Source organism: Phasianus colchicus, chromosome 1, assembly GCF_987193195.1.
Source record: "Phasianus colchicus chromosome 1, bPhaCol1.hap1.1, whole genome shotgun sequence".
NCBI classification, from domain to species: Eukaryota; Metazoa; Chordata; class Aves; order Galliformes; family Phasianidae; genus Phasianus; species Phasianus colchicus.
In genome coordinates, this window is record NC_143436.1 from 180,653,546 (window position 1) to 180,674,034 (window position 20,489).

Here is a 20,489-nt window from a genome sequence, read left to right on the forward strand (position 1 = left end):
TCGTTTTTGAAATGCAGATTGTTATCTTTTCAGTTCATCCATTAACCCAGCTTATGAAAAATAAGACTAATACTCTGTGCTTGTCTGTCTCCTGTCCCTTCATTTAATGCCTTCATGTGAGGATTGCCATACATTAATTGGTTGGTCGGCTTGGTTGTTTTTTTTCACTAAACCAATACTAATGGTGCAAAATTGTATGGTGTTTTCCATTTGCTAATTAGATTTCTTCCAGAGAGTGTGTGTTTTAATTCAGCAGAGTAAATATTTCAAGGATGTTTCAGTTCACCGATCAAGGTTTCTCACATAAGCTTTTGTAAGGGAAGGAAATGGCCTCCTCTTTCTTCTCTATAACACATACACACACATATACACGTTCATTTTAGGGTTACTTTCCAAACTTGGCTGGACATAGAAATTAATGGTTGAGTAAATACGTGGAATTACGGTAGCGATTGCCCACTAGTTCCACTAATGCTTTTGTCAGAAGGTCCTATTAAGAAGATTAGCAAATCTAGTGAGAAGTTAATCTTCCATCTGTTAACAGCCTCAAGGTATCCAATTGCCACTTACAGAAAGCCAAAGGATCTGAGTTTGCCCTGCAGAGGTAAGACAACTTGGGGTACATCAGTACCTCCACCACTGATGAGCGGGAATTTTCTGTGATTTCAGTGCAAATTGGATCTGCCTGATCTTTGCAGGAGTGCTTTAAAAAAATGATCTTAGATAAAAATCATCTTAAAAAAAAAATGAGATACTCCTTCCATTTTTCCAGTGTTCAGCCATGCTTCTGCCTTAGTCAGTAATGATAAATTCACTTCTAGATGTAATGCCTTGGCGCTTAAACAGACGACTCACCTTTCAGCAACACTGAGAACTCATGGACTGGAGAAAGGATGTGGCAGATAGGGATAAAATTATACCTCAGGCCCTTTAGATGTTAATGGAGGCTCCCGTTTCAGCGCCTCTAGAAACCAGGCCACTTGAATACTGATGATAGCTGAGAGCTATGACTAGGCATGGCAAATAGGGTAAGGATATACATCAGGAACGATGGGGAGAGCAGATCTGTGCTTCACCCTGCCAACACCTGCTGCTGGCACTGCAGGGGCCTGGCTTTATAAACTGTAAATGTTAAGAAGTGAAGCAGCCTGTAGAGAGTTCACTGTACTGAATACTGGGGAAAAGGTATTGAGGAGAAAGGGAAGCTCAGCAGGCTTATCCCCAGCATGACCCCAGTCTAAATGGTGCTGTCAGGCCGATCACCCATTTATTAAGATTTACATTATGATTTATGTTTGTATTTGACTGTAAGTATCCATTTTTACAGTTCATTCTGTGGACAGTCCACTACAGTCCTTTCTGTATTCATCTTATCTGCTAGATCACAAATTGGCTCGATGATGAACATATTGAAATATTCTAAGCTTCTTTTGGACAGTGTAACAAAGTGTAATAGCTTAAAGAGAACTGAAATGTTCAGCTGGCAGGAAATGGTATGGTTTAAAAAATGCATGAACTTGAGATGGATTTTACAGTATTTTATAGTGTTCTCATTCAAGTGCATCTTTTTGTTGTGGTGCAAACTGGAGGTCTTTTCTTTCCCAGCACTGTGAATGTGGCAGGGCTATCAGCAGTGCTCTGTCCAGAGATACCTGCTAGCACAATGTCAGCTGGACCAACTGAGGTACTGCAAGTTCATCTCAATCCTCTTTAGAGCTGCAAACTCCAAGTGCTTTCATGCTTCAGACCGTATTAGTTCAGTCTGTTCTAAATCAAATACCTTGTAAACGAGACTAATCTCGGAGAAGGTAGTCTTTGTGTACCAGAGCCCTAAGAAACTGCTTACCTGGCGTATTTATTTATAAAGCACTAATCACCATGCTGCCTGGTGCTGTCCCCATCCGTATTTGCAACAGTGCGATGAGCTGACATGCTCTTGTTTGCAGTCCTCGGATTAGAAGGGCCTTGAGGGAAGGGCCATTTCTTCTTCAGCCTTTCCCTGCTAGCACAGCAAGCTCATGGTTTTAATGTAAATTAAATTTCAAAAGTTTAGAAAAATCATGTAATATACCTTCTTTATAAATAAGTAGATATTTTGAGAACACAGTGGGTGTTCGTAAAGGAGAACAATTTGCAAAGATGGACTTGGGGGTCTTGATGGACACATGAATGTGAGTCAACAATGTTCCTGAACACAAGTCAGCAATATGCCTCTGCCTCTAAGAAGGCAAACAGCATTCCTAGCTGCATTTGGCAAAGCATTGTCATCAGATCAAAGGGGGTGATCCTTCCCCTCTCCTCAGCTCTGGTGAGGTCGCATCTGAATTGCTGAGTCCACTTCTGGGCCCCCCAGTAACAGAGACACATGGACATACTGGAGTGAGTCCAGTGAAGGGCCATCAAGATAATGAAAGGACTGGAGCACCTCTGCTGTGAGGAGAAGCTGAGAGAGCTGGGTCTGTTCATCCTGGAGGAGAGGAGGCTCAGGGGGATCTCATCAGTGTCCATAAATATCTGGAGGCAGGGTGCAAAGAGCTCAGAGCCAGGCTCTGCTCAGTGGTGCCCAGTGCCAGGACAAGTGGCAGTGGGCACAAACTTAAGTGCAGGAGGTTTCCTCTTAACATGAGGAAGCACTTGAACCAGATGACCTCCAGAAGTCCCTTCTATCCTTAGCCATCCTGTGATGGCAGCTAGTTTGTGGAGGTCTGACATGACCCAGCTGTTGTGTCTTTCCTGAGGAGTAGCTTTTTCAGTCTGATCGAGTTATTGCTATTCACAGTCAGCATAGTTGTTGACCATGGAGCTAAGCAATCATACTATACTGTTAACACCTCAGCAGCGCTGAAGTCGCTGAAGTCAAAGAGTGATTTTGCCTGATGGTGAAATTTGGAGGTGAGCTCCAGTCATGGGCAGTTTTGTCACATAAAGCCAGAAGCCAAGGGATGCCACAAGTAACCTGTTTATCTCACATATCGATTCTGTTGATCTCAGATCAGAAATTGTTCTATTTTCACATGCAACGCAAACAAAGCATTGATTTCTTTAACTAAAGCAGAAGTGCTCTTTCCATCAATTCTTTTCAAATGTGTCCAAAGGAAAAGGAAATTCTGAGTTATTTAACCTGTCTTGTTATGTATTCCTGTGTGTGAAAAACGTGTGAATTTCTGCCATCAGGTCGCACTCTCATTTCAAACTGAAGTGCCAAGCACGTCTCTGTGAGATGTGGACAGCATTTTGCACAGAAGAAGTCTGTGAAGGCAGCACTGACCCAGATAGGTCCTTTGTTTTGGGCTGGCCCACCACAAACTGTGTGGCAAATTTCAGGTAAGAAACGAGGCATGTTTTATTTAGCAAGTTACTGAAATGTATTTAGGCTGAGAGGTTGAAACAGCCATAGAGTCATTTCAGCACCATTGAATATGGGAAAGAAGAATTAATTGATTCTTAAAGTAGTTCCCTCTACTGCTGTGAGCAAGTCACCTTGTGTGCCCCGTCTTCAGTCTCTGCAAATGTAGCAGCAGTACTGTCTTATCACTTAAAAAATCTGAGAGAACATGTGATTTGGCAAAGCACTGTCTGTGCTGCAGACTTGATCAGTTGGAAGTCTCTTTTTGTTGTTTCTTTTTTTTTTAAATATATAATTGGTTGCATACTTCAGTTAATTAATAAAATGAACTAGAAATAGTGAACAACCAAGCTAATGATAGGATCCAAGAGATCCTTGTAGGACAATTTCAGGCAGAAGTGCTTGTACTGGAAGTAGCAGGAGACATAGGGCAAAATAGTGACTTTTTTTTCCTATTTCTCTTTTTCATAAAATTGTGCCAAAGAAAACGTTAAAATTCCTCCTGAATCAGAATCACTGAAAGATTTTGGTCCATCTTTGCAGCATTGGCTGTAGGACACATAAGGGCTACAGAGGTAATGTCAGTGATTAGGCTAATTTCAGTCCCAGTGGGAGGGCTCTGTCGTCACTGTGAGCGAGGGAGTGCACTGTCACCCTTAAATCCCAGAAAGTGGTTGTGTCTTGGAAAATGCATTTTCCTCTTTACCATTGGAGAGCAAAAGCTGACACACGTGGCTTGATTTGTACGTCACATTGTCCACATACAAAGAGTATTGTGCACAAACTGCTCTTTGTTGAGATGTTTGTTCTGTTTGTGACTTTTTTGTTTGTTTGTTTGTTTAATAATCCTGAAACAAAACTGAAATTTTCTATTGATTTTCAATTGAACTCCTGCCAATAAACATGAGCTTTGATCTGGAGACGCTATGGGATCCTTTATAGCTATTAGAAAGAAGGAGAGAATGAAAGCAATAGCACCAATCCAGAATCAGAGATCTATAGAAGGGAAATTGTTTTATGCCTGGAAGCACATAGAAAATATAAAACACCATGTGTGAGTCCACAGATGATAGCATATCCTGCAGAACTGAAGCAACCAAAGCAGAATGGCAGTTACAGTGTTTGTGAAGTGATGCCCCTGAAGCAGCATCATTCAGTAGATTTGTAGTTCCCTAAATGCCTGCTCTGAAAATGTGAAGAACCTGATTTGCATAAGTAGCAGTGGGAATAGCAGCTACTCCATCTGGGGCAGGATTTAGATCAAGGAAGTTGGCACAAAATTAGGTTAAATTTTTTGTACTGTCCTATTATTAGCTACATTTACCTGGGTAGTTTTGTATCCTTGAAAGTGTCGGAGCAACGGGTGTTAAAAAGTCTAAAGTTTGTAAGTGAAATGGCTTATGTGTACTTTGTAATTTGGTGGTAAGCCAAGTAGTAAATAAAAAGATAAATAAACAGTGGAAATAGAAAGAAGCCTATGTACCTGAGGAAATACCTTTATACTTTTAAATTAAGCTTTCATTTTTAAGCAGAGTACTCTTCTCTTTGGACATCAGTTCCTTACTGAATTCATGGTAAAGCTTTGATTTCTGTGATCAAGATAACAACTGGAGCTTTTGATCTCCCTGGCAGGCTCTCCTGTTGATTTTGTAGAGAAACAGCTTTTTCATTCAAATTTCAAAAACTCTTTTATTTTTTGTATGTATTTGTGGCACTTGCAACCAAGAAGCAGTGCATTTCACTGTGGTTTGTTCAGGGGCTCTTTTGCTAATAGAATGACAGCTGATTTGTCTCTCTTTTTCTATAATTCTTGCAGGTCTGCAGAACAGAAGGAAACATGGCTCTCTTTTTTGCAAAGGTACTTTATTTAGACTCTTTGAAGGCACTGGAAAAAGTCCCAGTCATCTAGAGCAGTGGTTCCTAAGTGGTGGTATAAATGCCATAATTATAGTAGCTCTTTCAAAGAAAGAAAAAAGTCATTCCACACGTTGTCCCTGCTGAGAGCTGCATGTGCTCTTTGTGCACCAGTCACTAGTCAAGGAGGAAAAGACTTTTCCTTGTTTCTGACCATGGCCCAACAGAAAACTGGAGCTATTTGTAATGTGTTTCCTTTCCTTCGTCATTGAAGTAAACACTGCCACCTTCACTTGAGTTGAGACTGTGGCTCTTTTGACATTGATGGCATCTAACCAAGCCCAGCTCAGGAACCTCTGTTCTAATCTATCTGCTGCTCATGGCAGTATGAAATGTACCCTAAGCCAGAGGATATACACAAGACTCTGGGTAAACAGAGCTCTCATTTCAGTCGACGTTTTGAACAAAATACTACCAGAAATGATTTCCGTTTCTCTACACCTAAATTTTCTGTCTTTAGTTCATTCTTTACAGTTCAAATCATTTCTGCTGGGGGTGATTCCTAATTCACTCCTCTGTTCAGTCTTTTTCACTGTTCTGGACAATGAACTGGAAATGATTTCAGCAAAAGCCTAAGACATTACAGTGATTAGTAGTTTTATCTCCATTTCTGTTTAAAACTGTCTTGACTTTGCTGCAGCCCATTCTTCATAGTTAGGCCTAGTTGTATAGATACTACTGTGCAATGACTCTTCTGAGGAATTAATATCCTTCATAAATAGTTGTCATGGTCTCAAGTAACCACTGAATTATGCCACAACCTGATTGAGCTACAGGTGTCCCTGTTCATTGCAGGGGAGTTGGACTAGGTGGCCTTTAATGGTCCCTTCCCACTCAAACAATTCTGTGATTCTGTGATTCTAAAGCAGGGTGATGCCATGTTGATGGGGTCTTTAAAATGAAAACTGCAGGGAAGTCTACATGTTGATTATAAATCTGGTTCTTCTGCTGTTTACTCTGATTTCTGCAATGTAGCAACTTGGACGCAACAGGGCATCAATAGGTACCATGGTCAGTATCCCCTTCAGACCATGCTGGAGGCTTTCCTTTCCTCTGAGATCTTTCTATTGCAGTAGATCTGAAAATGATCTGCTTCCTTCTCAGTTTCTGCTTGATTGCTATTTAAATGTTGGTCTTTATGCTTACTATGTTAAAAATTCACTTGTTTTGCATTTGTTTTGGCAGTCGAATAAGGGAAGAGAAAGAAAAAGACTATCCTAAAAGCATTCCTCTGAAGATAATTGCAAAGGATGTTGGAACCTGTGCATATGTAAGTGCTCTAATCTAGGGGTATAAATCCATATCATCTGTAAATCCTGTGCATGTCAGGGATGAGAGGGTTCTTTTGGGTTACGGCCTCCTTTAAGGATCTAGTCCTCTCTAGAAGACAGCATATGCAGCCCTGAAATGTGTGCTTCTTGTCTTTAATGAGTTCCTTTTTAAAGACAACTTTCTTAGTAACAAATGGGTTGGCCTCTTCTCCAAGGTAACAGCGATAGGATGAGAGGTAATGGCCTCAGTTTGTGTCAGAAGAGGTTTAGGTTGGATATTAGGAAAAAGCTTTACTCAGGAAGAGTGGTGAGGCAGTGGCACAGGCTGCCCAGGGAGGTGGTGCAGTCACTGACCCTGGAAGGGTTCCAGAAATGTGGAGTTGTGGCACTGAGGGACGTTGTTAGTGGGTATGGTGGGGATGAGCTGATGGTTGGATTGGATGATCTTAGTGGTCTTTTCCAACCTTAATGATTCTATGATTATAAATACTGGATCCAACACACAAGCTAGATACTATAGAGTTTAAACCCCCCCAAAAAACACATCTAAAAGAACATCTGCATAAACATCTTAAGAAATGTACAGTGTTCCTTTTTTTTTGCTTTTAAAACTGATTTAAACTAACAGCTGCCTTCATTCAATTCTGCAAAGTTGCAATGTGTTTTATTGTTTATAATGATCATAAATCTGTAAAGCTGTGTGTACAAATACTCTGAAATTATCTTAAATGTTGTTTTCATCACCTTTGGGATGTTGGTACATTGTGGGCACAAAGGAAGTTGGTAGGGAAAGACTGTCTGCAGGGTGATTTGCACCTTTTTTTCCAAGCCATTTTTAACCAATTTAAATGAAATTCTTGTAGGTAAGCAGTTCCCCAGGGATACACTGACATTCAGTGATAATCCCTCCATTCTTCCTGTGTTTCTTATTCATTTGTCCTTTCCTTCTAATGGTACTTCTAAGACATGTTTTTCATGCTCAGAAGCATAAAGACCATTTTCAAGGATGTGTGAAGTTTCCACAGTTAGACTTTGTTGGAATCTGTGGCCATCACTGAATTCTATATTTGCATTGACAGATGCGTAAAGAATTCTGTCTTTTTCAGAAAATCATTGTTAAGGTGAATTGTAATAGAATTGCTGGGTTGCTAAGAGAAATGTTAATAAACAACAATTTTGGTAGTTCAAATGAAGGACTGCAGATCAAAATGGGCTCAGGTGTAAATGTCTGTAAAGCGCACCTGCACCAAGATGTTGCACTCTTGTACCAGGGTTGTTTTGGGGGATTTTGTATGTCTTTTCTCTTCTGCTATAGTTAGCTCATGTGCCAAATACAGTTTCCTGATCTTGGCAGTCCTAGAAATGACATGCTGCAGCCTAGCTATTACCAGTAATAAAGCTGTGGAGGAGCAGATGGAAACTTTGTGAAACAAATAGTTCTTATGGCATTCTGCTGCCTGTACTACAGCAGCTGGGGATGCCCGAGAAATATTTCATTTTTGGAGGGTAGGGAAGGGTAAACACAAGGCATAAACCGTTTTATTATATTCTAGCCCAGAGCAAAACTTATGCAAATGTGCTGACCTACTGCTGAGAGCCAGATGTCAGTGCTTTGGGCAAATGTTAAATTTTTTATGGTATGAGCGTTCAGATATGTCCTCAAGCAAGATGTAGAATACTCTCACTACTTTCATTTGATTGCCATGGCAGCTTGTTACCATCAGGGACTTACACACTGTACAGCTCAGATCTTGTATAAATGCAGAATGTCAGGCGGCTGTTTCACCTAAACATCACATGGCCAATATAAAACTGATGCGCTGCACAGAGCGGCAGGCTACAGCAAACTGTCCTGGGATTGGCAGAAGCACTGACATCCTGTCTCTGCCCCCCTCCTTTCTTTGGGCCATTGGATACGTCTTGGAGGTTTGGCAAAAGGCACTCTAGACATGCTCTCCCCACCTGCTTTTCCACCATGCAAGGTGATGGCAGTGGTGCTGTGCATCTCAGCGGGGCTGGGAATGGAGTTGCTAATCCTGGTGTGCCTGAAATGTGTGATATGCAGCGTGATGGTGCAGAGCAGCATCCCATGATGCAGGGGGAAGCCTGGTACCAGGCAGCAGGTGCTGAGTCCCGCCGTTGCTATGTAGAAAGCAGGCCTTTGTGCCCACCGTGTTCTTCTGTACTGCTACTGTGCAGAAGCAGGAGGGTGCTGCAGGGGCTGTATTTTTAACTGGAGGACACATTCCCAAGAGGAAGTGTTTCTGGTATTAAGCCAGATGTAGCTTTGAGAAGACTATATAGAAAGTGGCAAAGGATATAGAGAACAGCCTATGTGCAGTGTTCTCTTACCAGGAGTTCTTCAATAGAAAGGGAAGGAAGTGATTTACAATTGATATGAAGCCATCTTTTTTTCAGTGAAAAAACTCACTGAAATGTTTCTTTTCTTTTCAAAGGGGACATGCATGCATCTTGTCCCCAGGAATCATGGCACTGTGCCCTTCTGATGGAGCTCTCAGGGAAGCAGGGAGCGAATACAGGCAGTGTGTGACAAGGCAGAGGAGTCAGACCTCTGTCTCAGGCAGCTGGGCCTTTCTCTGCAGTATAACTTACTTATTCAGCAAAATTTTAACTCCCTTTTGTTTCTGCAATGAATCATGCAGTTATTTGACTTCAGATACTCTGCGCAAATCCAATTTTTAATGCCATTCTGCCTGTCTCCTTTTTCTCTGTTCACAGTCAAAAACCCTAAATGTAACCAATGTTGATACAGCCAATGATGTCATTCTCATGGCCCTGCAGCAGCTGGGAATTTCTGTAAGTACTTGCACTGGTCTTAACGAGTCGCTTTTAATAATCAAATCTTCTCTTGCGCCTCTTCCAAGATTTAGGATATGAACGTAAATTAAAACCTTTATCATTAGCAATTCAGTGTTGTTGGAATGAAGCAAGATCATCAAATGCCTTAAAAGTGTTGGATAAGGCTCCCATCCCTGTAATGAATCAGTCATGTTTGAAGTTGCTTTTAAATCCATTTTGCTGATGCATAAGAGGAGATATCTTGACACAAAAGATGAGTTTGATGCACTCCTTTTGTGTACTTCAGTATGAGCAGGAAACCTGCTTACCTGCTTGTCTGTCAGTTTCAAAATATGCAGAAAAGCATGATCAGCTGTGTCCCCAGATTACAGGCACAAGCACTGCTCTCAAATGTCCAGATCAGACCCTGTAAATACCCACAGATCTTTGGTATCACATGAGATATGAGAGTAACCAAGTGTTTGCACAGAATCTGAATACACCCAATTGAAGCAATGGCCTGAAACTACCTAAGATACCTCAAAATAGTGCACTGAGTACATGCAGCAATTCCCAGTAGATCCTGAATGAACTCCCTTTCCCCTCAGCCAGAAAATGAAGTCCCTCAGGAATCATTGCCATGGGTAAGAGTTCCAACTCCCTTAGCCTTTTATCCTATCTTTTCACTATGTGTCTGATTGATACTGATGGTTATAGGAGCTCCTGGATGACAGGTTTTTAATGGCCTACAGTTGGCTGTTTTTGAATGTATTGGTCTTGGTGTCTGTGTTGTTCTAGATGCAAGGGATCTGACAAGGCTTTCTTTCCTGCAGCCCTGCGTAAGAAGTCAAACATGACCACATGCCACTCTTGTGCTTCCTGAGACCCCTAGCGCAAATTAGAGTAACTCCAGAGTACATTTTCCCTAGCATTCTTTATCCCTAATTTGCACAGGCTTTTAGTGTGTCTAGAGGACTATGTTGCTAGCATGGTTGTCCCTGGGTTACAGCTGCTGTGTCCCACCTACACCAGGGCTGTGGCCCAAGCTCACAGTCCTGCTGTCTGTCTGGTTAAGGTAGCTCTGTAATTCATAGAAGTGAAGAGGATATGATGTGAGCTAAAATCAAGCCCTCTATCTGCCCCGGTCTATGCCAAAAATCAAGACCACGTTACATTACAGCCGCAATTCTTATTGCAATACATTTCATTTTTACCCATTTCATGGATGTCATTTGTACTTCCTCATTTCTTTTACAGAAAAATCAGGAAGATGGTGTTGCCAAAAAAGAATGTTGTGTTTGGGGTGCATGGGGGGAGGAGCTAGCTTTGTTGCAGCTCTGTGTTCTTTTGTATGTAGCACTGTCAGGCCATTCTTCCTCTTTACATTTTTATTTCAAGTGGAAAAAAAATGAAAGCCTTCTGCAAGATGTACAATCTTGCCCACGGAATCATTTGCTCAGAGTAATATACTGCATCTTTTCACTGCATCTGCATAGCATAAAGCCTTTTTCATTAGTGGCAGATCATCAGATTAGCAATAAAATCAGATGAGCTAAATAAATTAAGCTGCAGTCTATATATCACCCAGCTCCCCCAGAGGACTGATCTGACTGCGAGGGAGCTTTCCCGTATGCACCATCTCGAGGGGCTTTTTATGTCCAGAGAGAACCACTTGAAAGGAGCTCTGTAACTTTTCAATAGCAATTATAAAAACTACATTTCCCATGTTGTGTAGTTCATGTTACTTTGGCTGAGCTCACTCTATTTTCATGCATCGGGGTTTTTCCCTCTGGTTTCTCTGATAAAACAACAACTAGTTCTCACAAGATGACATTGAGCCTTTCTCCCAGATGCTCAAGGGGAGCAGAAAGAAGGGCCTTGGGTTCCCCAGCTCCATGGGTACGCTTGTTGCTTTTTCTGGGACAGCCACAGTTCCAGTGACAAATGGCCTCATAAAGCCTATAAAGGACAACGTTTGCAATTGGGAGATGAGCCCTGCTTGCCTCTTCCCCTTGCCTGTCCCCTCTCCCCAGTAACTAACCCTTTCATATATATATATATTTAAAAGGAAAAGTAAATACTTTTCTTGTGCTCCTCAGCTGTATTTATTTGCTCCTGGCAGCTTGCCCTGAGGCACCAGAGATGTCTCCAAAGCCTATTTATTTTCCTTCTGCCTCCTGCTAGCTGACTTAACAGCAGTGCTAATATGGCCCAGAGAGCTCTGTCAGTCAGCAAGCAAACTGCATGGTCTTTATGGGGTGTATTGGCACTCCAGTGGGTGTGTGCAGCAAGCAGGAGAGTCTCAGGAGCTCTGGGGACACTGCATAAAGGTTCAGACAGTGCCTGACAGTGGGCAAATCTGTTTACAAGGAAGTAGGATTTAATTGTCGAGCTTAATGCTGCTTTGGGGTAGCCAGAGAACTTTTAGACTTTAATTATCCTCACTGAAAAGGCATTTAAGGTGCAATAGTTCACATTTCATATGGTATTTATCCACTTCACTGTTGCCCTTCCTTCTGAAAGTGCTTTGTATTATATGTCATTCTTTCTGTCTCTGTTGCCTCACTTTCATATCTGAAATAATGTGCTATTCTTCTCCTTCAAGTAAGCTGTAACATTGACTTGTATATTTATGCTGAAGGCGATATTTAGAATGTGCTTTCAAATCAGCAGTTTTACAGGCTTTGCCTAAAGTTGCTCACATTCTCCAATCCTCTGGAAATTGTCTCCTTTGATGTAAATTTATCCTCCCCACTGTGAATTATGAAGGAGGGTTCCACAGCCTTAAAGCAGCATCCAATGCTCCCAAGCCCTTAAACCCCCAGCAGCTGCACAGCATGGCTAAGGAGGCTGCCTGGGGCTGTGCTGAGTGCCACAAGTCCCTTGGGCACCACCCCTGGCACCAGTTGGGATGGCTGCAGGCAAGGGGGCTGCATTCCCTACGGCAGAGAATTCAGAAACTTGCATGGTGGCAAATTTGGGCACTGTGGAAGTAAACTGGGTTCCACTGATGCCAGTGGCAAGGTGCTGGTTGTTGTTATATTGTGAGAAATCTGACACAAACTTGTTCGTAGTAGCTGGCAAACTTATTCTTGATTTTGCTTCCAAAGGGATCTGAAAAAGACTACAAGCTGTGGGTGATTTCAGGAAGAGAAGATGCTCCATACCCTCTTATTGGTATGTTGATGACATTATTTTATTTTTCAGTGTTCACTCGTTCTTAGTGCTGAAGGAAGTAAGAAATGCAGATTACTGATGTGCAGTTCCCTCTTCTGTTTTGTTGTTGTTGTTTTTTTCCCTTTCTTCCTCTTATTTCCCTGTTACCAAGTTTGCCTATTTAGGCAAGCAGATGCTGATCTTTAATTTTGAAGAGCAACATGTCTGATTGTGTCACATTCGCAGAGACAGAAAAAGCTCATTTATTCCTGCTCTGTTTTTGCTATTTTTGGCTGCACAAGCTTCTGTCTTTCCCAGAGCCAAACTCTCCCCTCAGCCACCTCCTCCCATGGAGCCACTCCAGCTTTGCTGTATTTCCTCCTACAGTCCCATAGCATTGTTTACTCTACTCTCCTCCTCAGCACAGCTCAGCGGAGTTTTGAGAAATGCTCTGTGCTTCCACAGTTCACCTGATTCCAGTGGGCCTTTGCAAACCTGTGTTTCTGCAGACTTGTATTAGTGAAAGGATGAGAGGGAATGGCCTCAGGTTGCACCGGGTTGGTTCAGGTTGGATATTGGAAAAAATTTCTACTCAGAAAGAGTGGTGAGGCAGTGGCACAGGCTGTGCAAGGAGGTGGTGCAGTCACCGTCCTTGGAGGTGTTCAAGAAATGTGGAGATGTGGCACTGAGGAACGTGGTCAGTGGGCTTAGTGGGGATGGGTTGATGGTCAAACTGCATGATCTTAGTGGTCTTTTCCAACCTGAATGATTCTATGATTCTCTTACTGACTGGAAGCTCCCCTCTGACTAGGAGCAAACTGTTCTTACTCACTTCCTAAATGCTTTTCTAAACATTCTGTCACCAGAAACCAACCCAAAGCTGAGAAGTGATGAGATGGGCTGATTTGATTTTGGCCTGTGGTTCTGAGAACAAATCCCTCCCATTATTAAGAATTTTTAAGAACCTTTCCCCCACAGAAGTCCAGCAGTCCTTGTGCTATATAAGATTTCACACACAATTAGAATGAGAAAAAATCCTGGAATTTCTGTTCTCCTCCTGCAAATCTAATTCCTGTAAATCTTAGTGTTCCTTCTTAAAGCATCCTTAGCTACAAATGCTTTGCTGTAATCAGGCAGCATTAATATTTATGAAACGTCTAACCTGCACACCTTATGGACATTGCAAGTTGTTTTGTCTTAGAGATGTGAAACTGAACTTTGTGTTTTAGACTATTATGAGTAGCTCAGATGAAATATCAATTGTAGTTTTAAATACAGAACCAGAACATTCAGAAATGAGGAAGATGTTTCTAACTGACACTTTCTGACTAGAAGTTTGAGGTACAAGCTTTGTAAAAGAAGAATCTGACATCCAACTGATGCTGTTCCTGATATTTACATAAAGGTTTATCAGATAAGTTTGCCTGTTATCAGAGGTGCACATTTGAAGCAGTTTGACTGCATTTGTTTCACCCTACCTGCAGTCTCAAATAGGTTTACTTCCACTATCAACACTCAAATTTAAGTATAAGATAACTAATTTTAATTAACTAATGCATTTCAGATTTAATACACTTTATCTGCCATGTGTTCAGACAAGTTCAAGCTTTTATCAGAGGTGCACATTTGAGGCAGTTTGACTGCACTTCAGTTTCACCCTACCTACAGTCTCTGGTAAATAGGTTTACTTCCACTCTCGGCACTCAAATTTAGGTATAAGATAACTAATTTAATTAACTAATGCATTTCAGATTTAATATGCTTTAGCTGATGTGTATTTAGACAAGTTCAAAACATGTCTTTCTGCTGGTATTTTTGAAAGCTCCTCTAGAAATGAGTTGCCTTTGCACAGTCCCAGAAGGCGCTGTTGAATGCAACTCACCTGCAGCAGCCCTGGCATTCATGTTTCCTTCCTCTCAGCCTCAGGCAGGAGATGCACTTGTGCCTCTCCTGGCTTCATTACCATGCAGAGGCAGAGAAGGTCACTTTCGTAGTGAATTTTATTTTATTTTGCACACTCAGGTGACAGAGGACTGCTCTCAAAATCTTGTTTCTTGCTAGAACCATATGAGAAACCAGCACCTAAATCTTCAGCATCCCATGTAAAGCAGGAGAAAGAATAAACACTGAATGCAGAGTCACTTGTGTTCTTCTGGTGGGCTTTTATGTGATGCAGCTGTAGTAGGTCTGATGGTACCTTTACATCTGTTTAGTTACACTGAATGCAGTAACTCCACACCTGCCCAGGTATTATTTATGCCAGTGTAAACACGCAGAAAAATGACGGTTCTCAGGTAACTGAGAAATTGCTGTGGCCAGCATGCAAAATCTGCTTTTCCTCCAAGGTAGATGGGAGCTCTGAGAGCCTCCAGACAGTCCAACCCACATGACAGGAATTTCTTTTTGCACAGGACATGAATATCCCTTTGGGATCAAGATGAGCCACATCCGCGATGCGATGCCCCATGGCTCCAAGCACTGTGCCTGCCCCAGGCAGCTGCAGGGCTCCTTCCTGACAGAGCAGCTGCCCCAGGAGCTGCAGTGCCAGTTCGTGCTGAAGCCAAGCCGCCTGGCCGAGAGCCCGCCGCTGCACGGTACGTGTCTGCTGCTGCCTCCGGAACTCAGAGCCTGCCTGTGGCCTGGCAGTGCAGGGGGAAGCCAGAGTGCAGGGATGGAGGGTGGGCAGTGAGGGGCAGCGGGCAGATGTTAGTGCCAGCTGCACACGAATTTTGCTGTGTGGTTCTCCCCAATTTGAACATGCTGTTGCCCGTGTGCTGTTTTTATAAGTTACAGTTTGACAAGCTGCCTGTCAAGAGGTTGCTCTAAAACCAGCAAAAGAAAGACAAGATCTTCCCCCTGCAGGTTTTCGTAAGTCTAAAGGAGCTTCTCCCTGCAGCCCTTTCTGTGCTCTGCAGCAAATCAGGGAGGTTGTCTGGTGCAGAAGCCAAGGCTTCAGTTCTGCACAAAATTCAGCACCTTCTGTCTGAATAAGGTACCAAGGACTGCTTGCCTCCCTTACTGGCAGCTGTCTCATGAGTCAGCCTGGGCATGAATTTCTGGGGTTGACAGTCAGTTGAACATGAACTAGCAGTGTGCCCACATGGCCCCAGGTGGCCAAGCAGGCCAATGGCATCCTGGCTTGTATCAGCAGTAGTGCAGTCAGCAGGAGCAGGGAAGGGGTCACCCCTCTACACTCAGCTCTGCTGAGGCTGCACCTCAAGAACTGTGTTCAGTTTTGGGCCCCTCACTACAAAAAAGACATTGAGGCCCTGGAGTGTGTCCAGAGAAGGGCAGCAGCACTGTGGAGGGTATGGAGCACAAGGCTTATGGAGAGTGGCTGAGGGAACTGGGATTGTTCAGTCTGGAGAAGAGGAAGTTCAAGGGAGACCTTACTGCTCTCTGCAACTGCCTGAAAGGAGGTTGTGGCAACGTGCAGGTCAGCCTCTTCTCCCAGCTAGCAGCAATAGGGTGAGAAGTAATGGCCTCAAGTTGCACAAGGGGAGGTTTAGGTTGGGTATTAGGAAAAATTTCTTCTCAGGTGAGGCACTGGCATGGGCTGCCCAGGTAGGTGGTGCAGTCACTGTCCCTGGAACTGTTCAAGAAGCTTGTAGAGATGTAGAGTTGTAGAGATGTGGCACTGAGGGTTATTGTTAGTGGGCATGGTGGGGATGGTTGGACTGGAAGATCTTAGTCTTTTCCAACCTTCATGATTCAGTGATTCTATGGCACTGTACCTAGATGAAGTGAGGAAATACAGCTTCTTTATTTCACTATTCCCTGAGAAAGGCATTTTCTCCTGCCTTTGGCCTTGGTCCTGCAAAAATACGAGCACCTGCTCTCTGTTTTGCACTCTGTTGTCAACGATACAGTGACTGCTCACTGCTCACGGGTAGAACATATGGGCAGATCTTTACAGGCTGGGGCGTTAGGCTATAAACACCATGTGACGAGGATGCATCCCACAGTGTGTTTTTATTGTGCTTCACACGCTATCACACTAAGCTTAGTTGGGAATTCTGCCCTTCCTCCCTGTTAATGTCTCCATATCAATAAAAATAATATATGTGCACTCTGTTATACTCTGCAACCCCCAACAGCCAAGATCTCCTAAAACGTACGAGTAGAATCCATTTGTAATGTTTTGAGAAATTAAATGTAGCAAGGCAATATTAGTACCTGTTACAAATTATTCCGGAAATTGATTGCGTTTTTATATAAATTAATTTCCTTTCCACACTCCTTCACCCCCCCTCCCCAAGTAATTTGTATCATGTATTACTTCACAGCATATTTCAAGAATGAAGCAATCTAGCAGAGGGGTGTAATTAGGTTTACAGGCCCCGCTTGGCAGCTGACATTGACTGGCAAGAGAAAATAGGAATGCAAATCAGCACAGATGTGATGTCGGCAGCACAGTGTGAGCTGTGGGAGGGGGCCAGGCTGGCACTGGGGCAGCCTGTGAAATCAAAGCTGGGCCAGAGCCACATGGCTGGAGGAGAAGCTGTGTGTCCTTGTGCCTTACCTGTTTCCATCCTTGGCTGATGGAACCTATTAGAGTAATGTATATGCCTCACTGTTGCAAACCAGATCACCTTGCTGTTCATCATGCTCTTCCTACTTCTTTCTCACCTGTTTTAGTTTTGGAAAAGGATGAAGGTGTCTGTGTGCTAGCCAAGGCTACGATCTGGTTTGGGGCTTGTCTTCAGGTCAGCAAGCCAAGCAGTGTGGGACTGCTGGGGGACCACTGGGCACAGCACCACGTATGGGGCAATTTTTAGGGAGGAGGGTATATTTGATGCCCATATGCTGTGTAACTCTCCTTCCCTGCTCCAGAGAAACTCCCCAGGCAGGAGAGGACTTCCCTGCTCCTCAGCAAGAGGTTGCTCTTCTGGTGGTGGTGCTATCTGAGCACTAACAGTATTCTGTTTATTTTTCCTGAGAACATGATAAAATCAGAAACTTGGAATTTAAGTTTGAGCAGCATCTTCAGCCACTCTCCCCGTAACCACAGCACACACATGGCATGCACCCTTGGCAAGTTCAGAATCATACGATTTCTAAGCAAATATTACTCTGGCTGGGATCTCACATTTATGAGGCAAGCAATTCTGTGCCACCAAGCCTCCTTCTACCATCCCGTTGCCATCTCTTGTGATACGCCAGCCCTTGTGGCACTGGTGTTGCTGAACCAGACTCACCAAGGAGAAGCTTCTGCTACCAGGACAGGCAGAGAGGGCTGGGGCTGTTTGGCCTGGAGAAGAAGGGCTCTGCGGAGACGTGAAAGCAGTCTTTTGGTATTTAAAGGAGGATATAAAATAAAAGGACACTTTAGCAAGGTGTGTTGTGATAGGACAAAGGGAAATTATTTCAAACTAAAAGAGGGGAGATTAAGATCGGATGTAAGGAAAAAGCTTTTCACAGTAAGGATGGTGAGACATTGGCACAGGTTGCCCAGAGAGGTGGTGGATGCCCCATCCATGGAGACACTTCAGGTCAGGCTGGATGGGGCTCTGGGAAACCTGGTGGAGCTGTAGGTGTTCCTGTTACATGCAGGGGAGTTGGACTAGGTGGCCTTTAAAGGTTCTTTCCAACTCAAACGATTCTATGATTCTATGAAACTGCTTGGCTGAACCACACGAGGCCGAATGGGTGGTGACAGGAGGACACAACTGACAACTGGCTGTCCTGTGAGATAAGAAGCTATGTGGACACCAACTGTGCTGCTGTAGTTGTGTCAGCAGTGCTGGCAGGATAGTTGGAAAACCTACAGGAGAATTTACTGTGTGGGAACACCATGATGTTTCCCTCCTGCAGCTTTTCGACACGTAACAGGACCAGCACCTAGCTGCTGAACACGGCCATTAAGTCATGCTCATGAGCACACGTCTAAAAAATACCATAAATGCTAATTTGCCTAAAGTATGACTTGAAAGAGCTGACTGCTGTCAGTGACTCGTCTGTCATCCAAATTGTTATTTAATCATCTGGTAAAAGAGAGAGCAAATTTCCAGTGGGTTAGGGTTAGGGTTAGGGTTACAGAAAGGAGGTCTTTGGAAACTGAAAGGATTCGATCAGGAAGGACACTGTGTTTCTAAGCTGATCTGAGGTTTTCTTTGGAAGTTCCTGATTAGTCTGTGAGAAGAGGAAATAAGCACTTGTGCAGCTGAGATGCTGCCAATGAAGAGACTGAATTCCCTGCGTGAAAGATATGAGCCCAGCTGATCCCTAGGCAGATGGCTGCTGTTGTGAGCTCCAAGCAAGATCAGCAGCCAATGTGGTGTTGCTTTTATCCTGATTCTGGGCTACAATAACCCACCATAGCAGGCCCTGGGGTGCACTCTGGTGTCTCCATATGGGAGCTGTGTCTTCCACAGAGTGATAACTTGCATCTGTCTTGGCTGGGAGCAGACTGTACACCAAATGTAGCTCTGCACAGGTTCAAGAAGAGAAAGTCTACATCTTCCTCTTCCTGTTTGCTCTTTACCCCGACAGTTCTCCCCCTTTTGAAATAGGGATGGGAAACAAATGAATTCTGTTGCTCATTGTGTTGATTTTGTAAGTGAGGTGGCATTTCACTGCCTGGCATTGCTTGTTGGTTTCTGTCCTGGTGTGCTGAAGAACACCGATTAAGCTTTGCTTCCTCTTCCAGGAGAGCTGCATTTAATCAGTTACCCATTGCTCACATCACCCATTTGGGCCGTGGCTTTCAAGAGTTGAGAAGCTGAGAAAAGTTCCTTATTTTAAGACTCTTTGTCTTTCATTTCTGCTACTCTTTTTTTTCTCCAAAATAGAATCTCTCCTTCATTTTTACTTGCTGAGATATACAAAGCTATCAGAAAAAAACTCACTGTTAGAGACAGTCTTGAGTGAGACTCGAACTCAGAGACGGGATTGTAGTGAGACTCGAACTCAGTTGTTCATCAAGGAGCTTTATTAAATCAGACTCTGCTACAGCAGCAGGGTCGGGTCACTTCTAACAAGTGTCCACAGACCCAACATACACACAGGGTATTTATACACTTTTTCAGGGGTGACTACATAGCAAAAAAGGGGGGGATAACAATGTGCTCATCATCTCTTTCGGTTCCTTCCATAACATATTGTCCTCGTTCATCATGCCTCAGGTAATGTTAATTCTTTACCTTAATTCTCTGAAAAGACACGTGCACCTACTCTTATCTAATAGCCAAAATCTCTACTCAAGCATTTCAACACTCATTTCTCATCTATTCTTACCCTGACAATTCTAAGATCTTGATTTATTTGTTGATTAGTTAACCTATTGACCCTACCATGGTCACGGACGGGGCTATACAGGGGTAAATGAGCAGCTTATGTTGCAAACAGTGTAAACCTTGCAGTTTCTTCAACACCCACCAAACTATATTTGTGATTATGTGTCCAGAGCTCCAAGTGGAGCAAGCCTTAGTCATGTGCAAATATCCTGCTCATTTGAAAGAAAAATTATTGTTTTGAAAGTTGTACTTAAGTTCTCCCAAAACACGATGTGTCAAGTAAAGCCATAGACACTGCCAAGCTTACATTTCATGGAGCTTTGGGCTTAAAACGTATATCCTCATTATTTTTTTATGAAAGGAATTTTTCATCAGGCTTTAGCATGTGTATGTTCACATTTTGAGTTAAACTGTAACTTTTCATCCTGTAAATCTCTAATGAAAAGCCTTCCGCCCATTCCCTAAGGGAGCATGATCTTCCAGATTGGAATGATGTATAGCAGAAATCACCGTTTGGGCTAAAAAACACACATAGTAAAGCATAGGAGAGAAAAGTCTGGTATTATGGTATTATGTTGCAATCTGTACTTCTGCAAGCATTAATTCTACCCTCTGCCCTCCACAACAGCAGAAGCTCATCACAGTGCTGGGGGAAGTAGGGTACCTCCAGATGGTCAGCGAAGGGAGTCCAGTTGGTGTTCGTGTATGCACTTTTCCCACAGAAGGCCTGTGGTTTCACACCTGCAGATGGCAGGTGAGGCCCTGAGC

The 20,489-nt window shown here is 43.2% G+C and overlaps 1 protein-coding gene across 2 annotated transcripts in view; it reads left to right on the forward strand.

Moving 5' to 3' along the window:
- The window catches only part of ARHGAP20 (Rho GTPase activating protein 20), a 60,919-nt gene that overhangs the window by 29,734 nt on the left and 10,696 nt on the right, over positions 1-20,489 (forward strand). Inside the window, exons 4-10 of one of the 2 annotated variants that reach the window (XM_090133873.1) lie at positions 545-604; positions 3,175-3,324; positions 5,163-5,204; positions 6,446-6,530; positions 9,271-9,348; positions 12,441-12,507; positions 14,898-15,080. In XM_090133873.1, coding sequence (XP_089989999.1) covers positions 545-604; positions 3,175-3,324; positions 5,163-5,204; positions 6,446-6,530; positions 9,271-9,348; positions 12,441-12,507; positions 14,898-15,080 — 665 coding nt within the window. The remainder of the gene's footprint in view (positions 1-544; positions 605-3,174; positions 3,325-5,162; positions 5,205-6,445; positions 6,531-9,270; positions 9,349-12,440; positions 12,508-14,897; positions 15,081-20,489) is intronic. The other variant, XM_031610554.2, reaches the window with a different exon arrangement.